The sequence below is a fragment of the Ambystoma mexicanum genome, chromosome 2p (genome assembly GCF_040938575.1).
Source record: "Ambystoma mexicanum isolate Mex_15411 chromosome 2p, UKY_AmexF1_1, whole genome shotgun sequence".
Taxonomy (NCBI): Eukaryota; Metazoa; Chordata; class Amphibia; order Caudata; family Ambystomatidae; genus Ambystoma; species Ambystoma mexicanum.
Genome location: NC_090923.1, coordinates 956,577,892 through 956,590,447, shown reverse-complemented (window position 1 = coordinate 956,590,447; position 12,556 = coordinate 956,577,892). Strand labels below are relative to the sequence as shown.

The 12,556-nt window shown below is 45.7% G+C and overlaps 1 protein-coding gene across 2 annotated transcripts in view; it reads left to right on the top strand.

Moving 5' to 3' along the window:
• LOC138566960 (atypical kinase COQ8A, mitochondrial-like) overlaps positions 1 to 12,556 on the top strand; it is a 349,117-nt gene that overhangs the window by 323,353 nt on the left and 13,208 nt on the right. For both annotated transcript variants that reach the window (XM_069644743.1, XM_069644744.1), the window contains 3 exons: positions 1,967 to 2,074; positions 3,709 to 3,774; positions 5,646 to 5,732. In XM_069644743.1, the coding sequence (XP_069500844.1) occupies positions 1,967 to 2,074; positions 3,709 to 3,774; positions 5,646 to 5,732 (261 nt within the window). The remainder of the gene's footprint in view (positions 1 to 1,966; positions 2,075 to 3,708; positions 3,775 to 5,645; positions 5,733 to 12,556) is intronic.

The window sequence follows — 12,556 nt, the reverse complement described above, 5'->3', positions numbered from 1 at the left end:
TGAAAGGCCAGTGCAAGTGAGTTGAGGTCAACTCTAAAGAGGGTAAAATGGCACTCCCCAGGGTAGGAAGCACCACAATTGGCAAAAGGTAGATGTACCCCACAGTACTTGTGAACTGAAGAATTTGTTCCAGCTGGATGCCTTCCTGTTGCACTGTAGCAGACCCTTGTTCTGATCCTGGGACTTGGTGACGAAAGGGAAGATGTCTGGCGGGCTACTACGGCAGCACCCGAGAGAAAGGATCTGCAGCAATGGATTTTCCTTGATTCAGCCGTCTTGTGGTGTTTTGGCTCCTTTTTCTCAGTGCCAAAGAATAATGAACAGTGGCACTGCACAAAAGGGGCTGTGTGTCACTTTGTGTAGTACAGACTTATACTAAGAGTTGGGGGCCTGCATCCCAAGGGATAGCTTTATAAGCCTTACCTCAAGTGGACTTTAGGAAACCTCCCCTAACAGTCTGCCTATTGAAAAACGAAAACTGTTGTCTTTACCATTTGCAAGCCCTAGGTTTGAATTGGCAGTCTCGTGGCCGGTGTCACCCTGCTGACGAGCCACTGAAATCTCAAATATTCTGACTGCAACACGGCTCAGTCTTTCATGGGGTAACAATACACGCACTTTGCACTAGCAGCTGACCATGCCATCCACACACCACATCGCAACCACAGCATTACCATGATGACAGTTACCAATACATGACTCCTTATTCTATTCTGCTAATGTATGCTTTTCTGCATTTAATTTAATGGTAGTACTCATTTGCATATTATAACTTTTTGTCAAGTTCCTACCATTCTGCCATGTTTTACCCCATTCCATTTATTATGGAACACATTAGATCCACAAGGTTTTCAAATATGGCCTTCCCTGCCCCTGGTCAACAACTCTGTCAAACTCCAATGACGCAAACCACCACAGTCCTTAGGAGCAGCTGGGTGGTTTCTTCAAGTATCAAACCTCCATATTGGACACCACCAGACAGCAACTCATGCAAACACTCACACATCACCTTAGGTCATCAAACCCTGACTGGAAGGTGATGCAAAGAAGCATTAGGTTTCTGACCTCCCCATCACGACTGTCCCCATACCAATCTTTATACACACCATGTCTGGCTGCCTCAGCTGAGGAATTTAACAATCACGTGAAGATTGCCACCACCACGCGCTGATGTAAATGGAAGATTTGCAATCCCACAAATCCCACAAATCCCACGTAACCTAATATAAATGCCAGTATATGTTCAGTATCTCAGGTGGTTGGTGGGTGTTAGTCTACATAACTTGTCGACAGCCCCTGCCTGGCCTGCCTCTGTGTGCCATTCACCTAAATGGACCTCATATGAATATAGGCGTGGGACATCAAGCACAGCCTCTGCCCAGGGAGAAAGGCAATTCTGCCATTACGCCAAAGCTTACCTCCAATCCTGATTAATCACAACATATGAAGAAGGATTTGTAGTGTAGTTACTGAAAGAGGGGATCCCAGTCCTTGATTATGAAAGGATGCTATGTAACCTGATTAAGGTGGAGTTACATATCCAAGGCACCCAGTCCCTTCTCTTTGATTAGTCTGTATTGTTCACTTTGTGATTTACCGTCCTACTTGCACTGCTGTCTGCTAACTACATAACTGCCTATATTCTAAGCATAGCTATCTACCAACATTTCAGAGGGCATGACATGGATGCCAAGGCAATCTAGGACTCTGCACATTGATACCACAGCAACGGCAGAGCAGTGTCTGGGTCTCAATACTGTAATAGCTGTGGATAAGGATTTGGTTATCTTGGCCGGACTGGTTCTCGGAACCAAGCCCTGAATAACAGGGAGTGCTTTGGGTTCGCACTGAGGAGCATTGGAACAGAGGTGTGTGAACAACTACTATAGAATCGCAGGGAATGCTGTGAAGGACATAGGAGTGTTAGATGACGATAGTAACACTCTGTGCTGTTTACTGTCTGCAGATCTGCAGGAATGTGCTGGACCTGTGCATCCGGGAGCTGTTTGAGTTTCGCTTCATGCAGACCGACCCCAACTGGTCCAACTTCTTCTATGACCCTCAGAGCGGAAAGGTATGTTCTTTGAATTAATTAAGGGTCTGTGGATATCCAAGCCTATTGTTTGAGTGGTTTGAGGGACTTGGGGTAGCAATGCAGGTCTTATGAGGGAACAAAGGGCCTGAAAGCTACCATGTCAATCTTGTGAGGCCGCCGAGGGGCTGAGGATAACCAGGCCCATTGAGCGAGTGTGCCAGTGTCCTGATAATCACCATGCTCATTGAGGGAGGCATCAGAGGGGTGAAGATAACCAGGCCCATTGTATGAGGTGGCTGAGGACTTCAATGAGGTAGGATACATGTTGTTCTAAAGCAAATGGCCTGTGGCTAAGATGGCATTAACTCAATGGGAGTCGTGGGCCTTAGGAAAGGAAGTTATGACCTATGAGGGAACAAAGTTCAAGAGGGTGGGAAGGTGTCCTCTGAGTGAGATGAGGACGTAAGCCTAGAAAAGTACCTCCTGTACATTGTGTTAGGGATTTGAGTCTGAGGGAGGCAAGGTAAGCCCACCAAAGGAAGCCATGTTTGCGAGGGTATGTAAAATACAGTTACACAAGATTAAATTGAGAATGTATATTGAGAGAGATAATACACGCTTAGGGTGGGATGTCTTGTGGCGAGCCAAACGCTGGGAATGTGAAGGTACATCTAATTGGAAACAAAGAGTCAGTGAAGGACATGGTACCATGTGTGTAAAGGTCAGTGTGTAGACCAAGCAGAGAGTACCATCTGTCCAGGGAACCGGAGGAGACTGTGATCTGGGTACTGAGCAGGCATTAACTGGGGCTTATGCAAAGGATAAGAAGTCATGAGTTTGCTTCTGAGCGCAGGCGCTCACTGGTGTTGGTGTAGGTGAGCCTCTCCCAAAAGCTGCAATAGTCCGTCTTCTGCAAGAGGGTATATAGGCATCCAACATTCACACTTTGCAACCACATAAGCTGCTTGGACTCATTTCACAATCCCTGGATCTCAATAAACCCTGACAAACCTCACATTTCGATTGTGACCAGTGATAAATTCATGACTGCCTGCTTCCAAGACTGGTACCTCCTATTGAAAAGTTGTTTGAAATGGGTATGCAGACTGCCAGAACATTCAGAATGGTGAGACACTGGGCCTCAGGGTGCTAGTACAGAGGAGTTGAAGAGTAGGGTGTCACAGTGGACAATCGCTGGATCATTTGGGTATGACCAATTAAAAAGGATTGCATATTTTCTATTAATGCATGATAGCGTTGCCTTGCCTATTAACCTATCCACCTGACTAGTATGATTACTAATAAGGATTAGCTTCTCCATTTGGGGCGTTATTCCTGCCTAATAACCCATGAAATAACTTAATCCAAAATCCACACATCTTGGTCACTGAGAAATCTGCTTATGGTTTCATCACGATTCTGTAGCTGTTGAAGGGTGTTTGGGATTGCCTCCTGGCCAACTTTAACTCAATAATTCAGTGTCTGGCAGGCTGGTCAGTTTTTAAATTGTCCCCACAGAGAAGTTGATCACAGCAACCGTTGCACGATTTCAAACATATCTGGTGATGTAAAGTGGCAGAATGTTGTTAATAATGTAGTGGGTCCAGGTATTCCTCGCCTTGCGGCTGAATGGGCAGCGGAATGATGGTCCATCTGCAATTTTGTCTTCACAGGTTGCTCTACTGGACTTCGGAGCGACTCGGAGCTTTGAGAAGAAGTTCACGGATCAGTACATTGAGGTCTGTCCTGCTGGCCTGTCTCGTCTGGAATATACAATCCCTTCTCCCTGGTGCACAACATGACAAAGCGTGGGAGTAGGGGAGCTGTGCCTGCGGTACGGTGCTAGGCCGGTGGCTGGATATAGAGCGCACACTCTCCCAGCAGCAGTTGGTGATGGGAGAAAGAGAGCATGTAGGACATCCAGCAACACATCTCCACTTCTCCCAGCAGGAACTGGTGCAGTCAATACAAAACCCCTTGGTCAATATACAATCTAACTTTAGTGAGTGCATCAGCACTGTAGAGAGAGTATCAATATGCCCTCCCAACCATATCACTGGGTTCCTAAGGTTAAGGTTAATTGGCTCGTTTTCAAGAAGATTGGAGGCTCAAAGGCAAAATGGCACTTACATAGTTATATCAGAATATCGATACGCACTATCTTGCAGAAGGGCAGAAATGGAGGAGGAATTCCTGACTTTTTAAACTTAAAACTTACCTTTTTAAAGTAAGAGTTTTCACCAGAAAAGCCTTAAGCAGGAGCCACAAAGCAGATCCGCCCACCCCCCAATCCAGCAAGACTTGGTCTGGGAGGATTGGCTGTCCTCCCAGACCAAACTCTAATCTTAACTCTCTGCATCTAGTGAGGGAAGGTTATGTTTGAGCACAAACCTTGCTCCTTTCAGTGCCTCTGGGTCCATTTTGGCTTCAGACACATCTTGGAAAGTGAAACAAAATTGAGTGTCTGTAATTACAGGTTATGTAAGAACAGTGGATTTTGTCCTCTTCAGTCCCAAAAAACTGAAATCGTAGTCTAAAAGAGGGCGAAAGATGGGTTTCAATGAGGTCATCAGCAAATGAACTTTGTTTCACTTCTACCCAGTCTGGGTCCTTGTCAAAAGACTGTCCCATGGGTACACTAGAGGAAGGCATGCTGAACATTCCTGTGGGCCAAACTCTAGTACGGTCAACCACTTGCTTTAGAATGTTGCCAGACCTCCATGTGCCTTTAGTGGGAAACTGCGCAGGATTCTGGAAGACCATGAGACACTGCCCAGTGCAGGACCTATGGGTCAGGGGATTTTCTGAACCTACTGTTGCTCAAATTAGATGACTGATTACATCCTTGTACTTCTGCCGCAGAAACCCCATTTACTAGGGCTCATTTCGATATGCTTTGCAGAAAGACAAAAAACAATATTCAGAAATGCATACATCTAAATTACGCAGGGGGTCTCCAATGTTCACTGAATCACAGGGGCTGGGGGACACTCCATCTCTTCTGGGCCTGGGCGGCATTTCCAATCCAGTAGATTGGCACTTTCCTAGCACACTGCTGCTAGTGAAGTTTATATGCTCTTAACCTCTGTGTGTGCCCTGGATGAGACGCTCTGTGGCTTGATTTGGATGTAATTATAGTGATAGAGATCACTGCAGAATAGCTCCCAACCTCACCTTATGTTCCAATAATAGTTAAAATCAAGACAAGTACTGAAGAAGTGAGTACCATCCCTTAAGCACAGGCCTTTTCAGATCCAAGCTCTGTCAGGATAAGTGTATCCATGGCTGGCCTGGTTTAGGGGGAAATAAAGTAATACAACCTAGTTTTAATGTTCCTCTCTTAACCAGCAGCAATTGCAGCAGTCCGTCGGAGTACTGTATAAGCTCCATGGAGGATTGACGCCAGATGTGTTGCACACTAGGGGCATGTAAGCTTATGAGTTGTACTCCAATCTTATTGATCGATATGGAAAAGTTCCTAGATGTAATTCACTAGTTGTGAAGGTCATGCTATGCTTGTCCGCTTTGACTGGTAATTCAGGACACAGACTCCTGACGGTAGGATTGGTCGAGACTGTATTAACTGAATGCCAGTCACTTCTTGTTTTAGGTAATTAAATCTGCTGCAGACCGGGACCGGGAAGGCGTGCTTCAGAAGTCCATTGACCTGCACTTTCTTACAGGCTTTGAAAACCAGGTCAGTGGCTCTTCCTCCTCTTTCTCTCATGTGTATCTCTCGCCAGGGTAGATTTTTTTTTTTTTTTACTGACAAATAAAAACGTCTCTGCAACCTGGGCAATCCCTCCCTCCCCTTGCTTGACTCCCAGTTAAAATTCTGGAAAGCCGCCTAAAGCTTTGGCAGAATAAGTGCATTCCGGGTTCTGGTTTATTCGCTTCTTATCCATGCCACACCATCTTAAGAAGACGGCACCTGTCTGTGATAGCTTAATAATGTTTTCTAAATGTGCGGCTCAGACTGGCCAATTGGGATATGGGGCAATTTCCATGTAGTTTGGTGCATCTGAAGTGCCTGTATGTCCTGGGAAAGAATCATTTGCACATCGGATAAGTTCAATCTTCTCACTTGCATACCTCTGAAAGAAGATCTCTCAGATTCAGACCAACTGTCTGACTCCCATTCATGATGTTCCTAGTTTGAAAAGATACCGGGTGGTCTGTGATATTTGTCTATATTTGTGATAGCCACTGCGCACGCCTCACCAATGGGGACGCCTGCATAGGGGAAGAAGTGGACTACTGAATTGGGACCTTGGAGCACAACCAGTAATACAATGGGCAATGAAGAACAGTGTGGTATAGTTGTCGCAAATGAAACACATTCACAATAACGCACGGTAATGGGAGACGTGATGCTCATGCAAGAATGACTGTAGACACAGGGTGATGATGGCTGACACCTGAGATGCTGATCAGAACGTAGTTTTAGTTCAATCCAATTGCAGAATTCAATACAAAGTCAATGCAAATATTATACAGACAGTAGAATTACATGCAAGCTAAATGCAAGTGATACACAGCAAGCAAGAATAATATTCAAGGTAATTGCAAATGATATACAGCAAGGCAGAATAAAAGCAGCTTATCCTGACCTATGCGAGATGATGTAAAAGTAGTAATTGCACAGTTCAATAGGGAAAACTTTGTCAGGTTGAATAGTAGGGTGGAATAAATGCAGGCAGTACACAATAAGAATGATATACAGAGGCAACTGAAACTGTCCAAATGAAATACTGTAAACTTCAACAAAGGCACTGTGTGACAGGTTGTCATTTGGCCACAGTGCAGAAGCCATGTTTTACATTTTTTTTAATTGATTTAATAAAATAATGTAGCTAATTCCATCTCTGAAAGGGTAATCTGCTGATCAGATTCCCCTTGCATGAGCTCCATCCCAAAAGCATGGTGTACACATGTGTCCTGCTGCATCACTATCCTGATTGCAGCGCCTACTATACAGTGGCTCAGAGCAGGATGAGGTCACAGGTGCATTCTTGACAGCGTGGTGACCACAAGTCACTGCAGCACAGGGTTGGCATTTAAAATATGCATGCCTTTTTCCGAAATATCATGATTATGAGTAGCCCATGCTCGTAGCAGGGTAAACTCTAAATATAAGCTATGCCTGAGATAGAGAATGGTGCATGGAGCTGCTCATAAGCATTCCAGCCACATCAAATTGATATCACACATGTCAGCCCTGCAGGCTGTGGAAGGGTTATGTGTATTTCTTCCAGACGGGCTGGGTCTTGCCCTACTGGAAGGAATCTAGCCTGGGGGGTGGGGAGGAGGGGTGTGCCTATCTTTGTTCCATTGTTAGGGCAGGTAACACCAATTCCCAGGAACAGTCACTCAAAAAGGAAGTTGGCCTGGGAACAGGAATCAAGGGGCACACCCATTCCCAAAAGGCTTGGCCTCACACCAGGGTGCTGCATATCTAAAGGCCTTTCATCATATTGAGAAGGGAGGGGCGGAATTAGTGTAGCCTAGAATAGCTCTGTACAGTTGAGGGAAGCTTCCACCATCTTGTTTTCTCTCTGTGTCCGCCTCTCCTTCCTGTCCCCTCCACTTTCTCTTGCACAAAGCACTTTGGGTGACCAGATGGGCAAAGTCCACTTCTTTCAAGAACAGGGATTGGACCCCTAAAGCAGGCTAGTTTTAGTCCAATACCCTGTTGACATTTACCCTTAAAAGAAGCCGTTCTACACCACTTCTTTGAATCATATTTTAGACTTCAATCTTGCAAGAAAATTTCATTGGACCTCTGTTGGGAGAGTTGATCTTTCCAAAGTGTAGTGAGGTGAAGACTGAGTGTTCAAGGCAGAGGTGAGCTCTGTCCCCTATCCATCCCCAGGGATCATTGGGGATGACCTTCTGCTGGGAAAAGACCTGCTTCTCTGCCAGCCACAACAGTACCAATGACCTCACTGTGTTGTAAGACTCCTGCAGTTGTGGACCAGCCTCCCTACTGCTTGGGAGAACAAGGGCCAAAACGTATCCTGAAGCCCCTGGATTGGTACTCAACAGCAACCAAGAAAGACAGTAAACCTGCATTCTTACCACCAAACTAATGTGAGCTGTGATTCAAGCCGTTCGCCGTTCAAACCCACAGGACCGTCCGGAGCTGTTGTGGCACTCTACCACCTCAAATTGCTATTCTGTGTGTTTGAACCTGTTAGCTGTGTAAGGAAGGCATGGTATCAAACAGTGAAGACATACATAAGTGATCACAGTTCAAGGGTGTTTATTGAACTTCAAGGGGGTTGGAAAAACGCCTATGTAAACTTAAATCTTAAGGATGGGAGCAAGCTACGACCATCAAAATAAAGTTAACCCAATCCTAATAGTGTCTTTCTCAAAATAAAGGGACCTGTACTAAAAAAGATATTGCCAATCCCTACTTCTAAACAATAAACAGCGTGGGAAATTATGTAGATAACAAAAAGTGTGTTATGAAACAATATGTCAGGATGAAGGGATGGTGGATTCCCCTTCTCCACGTTTTCACCATGGGACAAGGCGGTACACTTGGGCTTAGAGAACACTTCAGTTCGTCTGAAGGGCACGGTTCCAGTTCATAGATCAGCTCTCTGCAACCAAAAGTCTCTTGCTAAATCAAGGAAGGCTTCTCCCTCACAAGACAAAAGTTCAACAAAGATTGTTCAAAGTTCCTTTCCTCGGGAGTTTACTTTTCAAGCAACAAACGTCTTTTACTTCCACTTTGCGTCCCCCTCCGTCGGGCTCAGACTCCTATTTCACTTTCACAGTTCACTTCAAACCAAAGACTTCGGATTGTGCACAGGGTTTAACTTAAACCCTTGCAGGACCACTTCGATTCTCTTCCTCATAACTCATATTCACATTTCATAAGTTCTGTTAGCGGGATACATTCAGGCAGAGACCTTTCGATTGGGCACATGCGCGGTGCCGGACCACTCTGCTACGCTATCATGCGTTCACTTCTCAAAGTTCAGAAAACAATTATCACTGTTCCCTTTTCATTTGCGTCTTTTATCAAAAGCCTTTTACATTCAACTTCATAGGACACTTTGTTGCCGCCCGCAACCTTCGATCATTCGCAGCCCGGTTTCACACAGTTAACTTCAACTCACCGGCTGTATACAAGGTTCGGCTCGCGGCTTTCATCATGGAGTCAAGGGCGATACCACGGTGGCTGCACTTTTCCCTCGACTGGTCAGGCAGGAGGGCCCCTGGTATCTCGTACACACATTACAGGATTCTCTGGCCTCACTTCTCCGCCTCACATGTGCTGCTTCCGAGTTTTCAACAACCCAGCGATTACTTGTCAAATGGCCCAAGGGCTTCTCCCTCCTTGGTTTCATTCCACGACTTTCTGCCGGCTTCCTCGATTCAGCTGCAGTCTGGAATAGGCCGCTAATTCATGTGCTCCGTCTCGTTCCTTGCCTTGCTCCAAATGTGTTACCGTGCTTTGCCTTTTATCCAGGTGGGGAAGGTAAAGGGGATTCAGGTGTGAGTTGTTCCAGGCAAACGACAGCGGGTCATGTTCAAGTCTGTCTTTCCCCAGTGTGTAAAGGGAATGTATATGTGTTTGTGCATGGAAGGGGGGGGTCACAAAACTCATTTATGTCTCACCATTAGGGTCCCACACCCACTCCCCAAGGTACCCCCATCCAGTTGATCCTCCCGCACTGGTCCACCCCCAGGAACTGGAATCAAAAGTGATGGCTGTGTCCTGGCCACCTGGATGACAGATCCCCAGAGTCCAGCCTGTGAGACACCCTCTGGTTTCTCACAGCTTCCACACACTGCTCGAACTACACGCTCATTTTGCATCTGCCGCCTTTGAACTACCACTCCAACCGCCAGCATCTTCACTGCCCATTACCATTGCCAGTCGAACCATCCTTGGTGGTCCATCGAGCACCGATCATCAAACGCTGTATCGACCCAGTCAAATTGCGTATCCAGTCTCCAGCATCTTTTCAGTCGAACCGACCAGCTAACTGACCCTGTTTGCCCTTACGATCCACAGCTCCTCAAGTGCCCAATTGAACCCATTCTGTAGAACCGTGCGTCCAGTCTTCATCATCTTTGCAGTCAAACCAACTATTGAACCGCCCGGGTGGCTCTTATGATTCACCCTCCTCAAACATTGCGTTTGAAACTCAGCGAGCCCCTGTCCGAACCCAGCTTGACACTGCCTCCTGTCTATAACAACTTGACTGCTGCTTCCCAATCGCCGAACTGTTCCTTCGAACCAGTTCGCCGAAATCCTATGCCAACTGAGTAAGTCATTGCCCCTCCTCAAACGTGAAGTTTACTGTTGCACACACCATTTTTGAACCACCAGCAACTTGTAGATCTTAATCAGCAGTCGATCAGACTCTGAAGGAGCCTTCGAACCGTGATCATCGAACATCGCACTCAAGCCATCACCAGCCGGGTCACTTTTGAGCCGACACTAGTGACCCTTGTGATCTGCACCTCTTTGAACTGCAACGAACTTGCAGGCTCGATGCCTGCTCCCTGTCTGGACAACACCGCTGACAGTCAAACCCGATTCAAACTGCTGGAACAGCACCAACAAGCCTTGGTTCAGTTTTGACCTCAAGAGACTGATTGGGTCATTAATCCCTTTTAGCATCCAAAAAACATATCCTTTTTAAAGAACATTGTGGTTTTGACTTGCCTTACACCCCTAATTCATTACTCAAGTGCTGCATCATGCTATATTTGCTTATGCTCTGTTCTTTCTTCAGGGGTGTGTTTTGGGTAGTGTCTTTCTCTTTAGTTATTTTGCAGTTATTTTGTGGTTTATTAAAGTATATCAATTTTTTTAGAACCTTGATTGAACATTGATTGAACATTCTATTTTGGACTCTTATGCTTTGCTGTTTGGGTCGTTACTGAAGGATATTCAGACTGCTCTTCCTTCCCTCAGCTCATGTTATTGCAAAAGGCGAAGGAGGTATATCTTTTTAACTGCCTGTTTTACCTGTATGATTATGTTGGCTCTTGGTTTGTAGCAGGCTGAGTGGGCATTTTAGCCCCTACTCATCCTAGTACGTCTGCAGCGCAGAATACAGTTAGTCATGCACTGAATCACCATTATTTGGTAAAGCCACAGACAACAAGTTAAAACTTTACATATGAGATAATTCTTTATACAGCACACTGTATTATTTCCAAACATTCACTGTTACCTTTACACTACTTTGTATATTTCACACAAGGAGAACACAGCTTAAGAATATATGTATGTACCTGTTAAGATGGATTTCTAAAATCTGGCCTGGTGGTCAGATTTTAGGAGGCTACCCTAGTTATAGTGAACAGAGAACTCTTGGAGTTTAGCCAAACCCGATCAAGATAAGCATGGAGAGTGGTCAAGGCTAAGTCTCAGGAGAGGAAACGGGGATCCACAATGAGTCCACACAGTGAACTATACAATGATTCTATTCAAAACAAAGGGGGGTCTGGGAATCTCTCTACCAGCACGAACACAGCCCAAAGACTTGTTCTTGGGTGAATAACCCCTGGGAGAGACTCTACCAAGTCTTTAGCTCACTGTCCCTTTCACAGAGAAGAAATTTCCCTGCATATCAGCCTTTGTCCTGCCCAGGGGCAGTCCAGCGCCGAAATGCTAGGCAATTCTCCTCTGAACAAGAGTACCATCAGTAACCCCATACACGTGTTTCAGAACAGGTCATTGGGCTGTGTTCGTGCTGGTAGAGAGATTCCCAGACCCCCCTTTGTTTTATACAATGATTCTACTTGGACAGGTAAGTACCCAAATTGTAGGCCCAAAAACATACTATAGAAATGAATCCAGCAGGTAATATTATCACACAACACTCAAAATATAAAACATATACACAGTCACAGTTGGTCAATACAATGCATATAATTCAGAGCAGCTTTTTCAACAAACGTTCAAAAAGCAGTGGAATGGAATATAAATAAAAGTTCTTCACAAACAATATAATGGAGGAGATGGGGGCACCACTAAGCATTGCGACTACTCACTCTGATTTTCTCAAAGGACTTGGCTGGTCGATTGGGGTTTGCTGGAGGTAGGTTTTCCCACCATTGGATCCACTAGAAGATGCACAGGAGCTGCACATGCATGGAAGTTTCCAGTTCGGGCCAGGAGCTGAGTGCAACCCTTTCCAGCAAAGAAATGCAGCCCGAGTGCGAGATTCCAGTTTGAATGTTGCAAGGCTGTTTGGCTGGGTTTCTGCATATAATGAGGGATGTGGCAGGCAGCTGAAGGGTCCTCTTGGGCTTTGGCAGAAAAGAGTGATCTGGTGGTGCCTCCTTCTCTCTGCTGGAACCTCTAGGAAAGATGCCAAGCACAGGCGCACCTGGTGAAGGTAGTCTGAATGGAACAGACCCAGCCAGAACTGACAGAGACCTTGGAGGCAATGCTACCCTTGAGATGGGCGTTGTGACCGTAGAGATGGTGCATACAGTTGTCGATGAGCCTGTAGACGTGATAAAAACCGGTACCGCCGGCCTGGG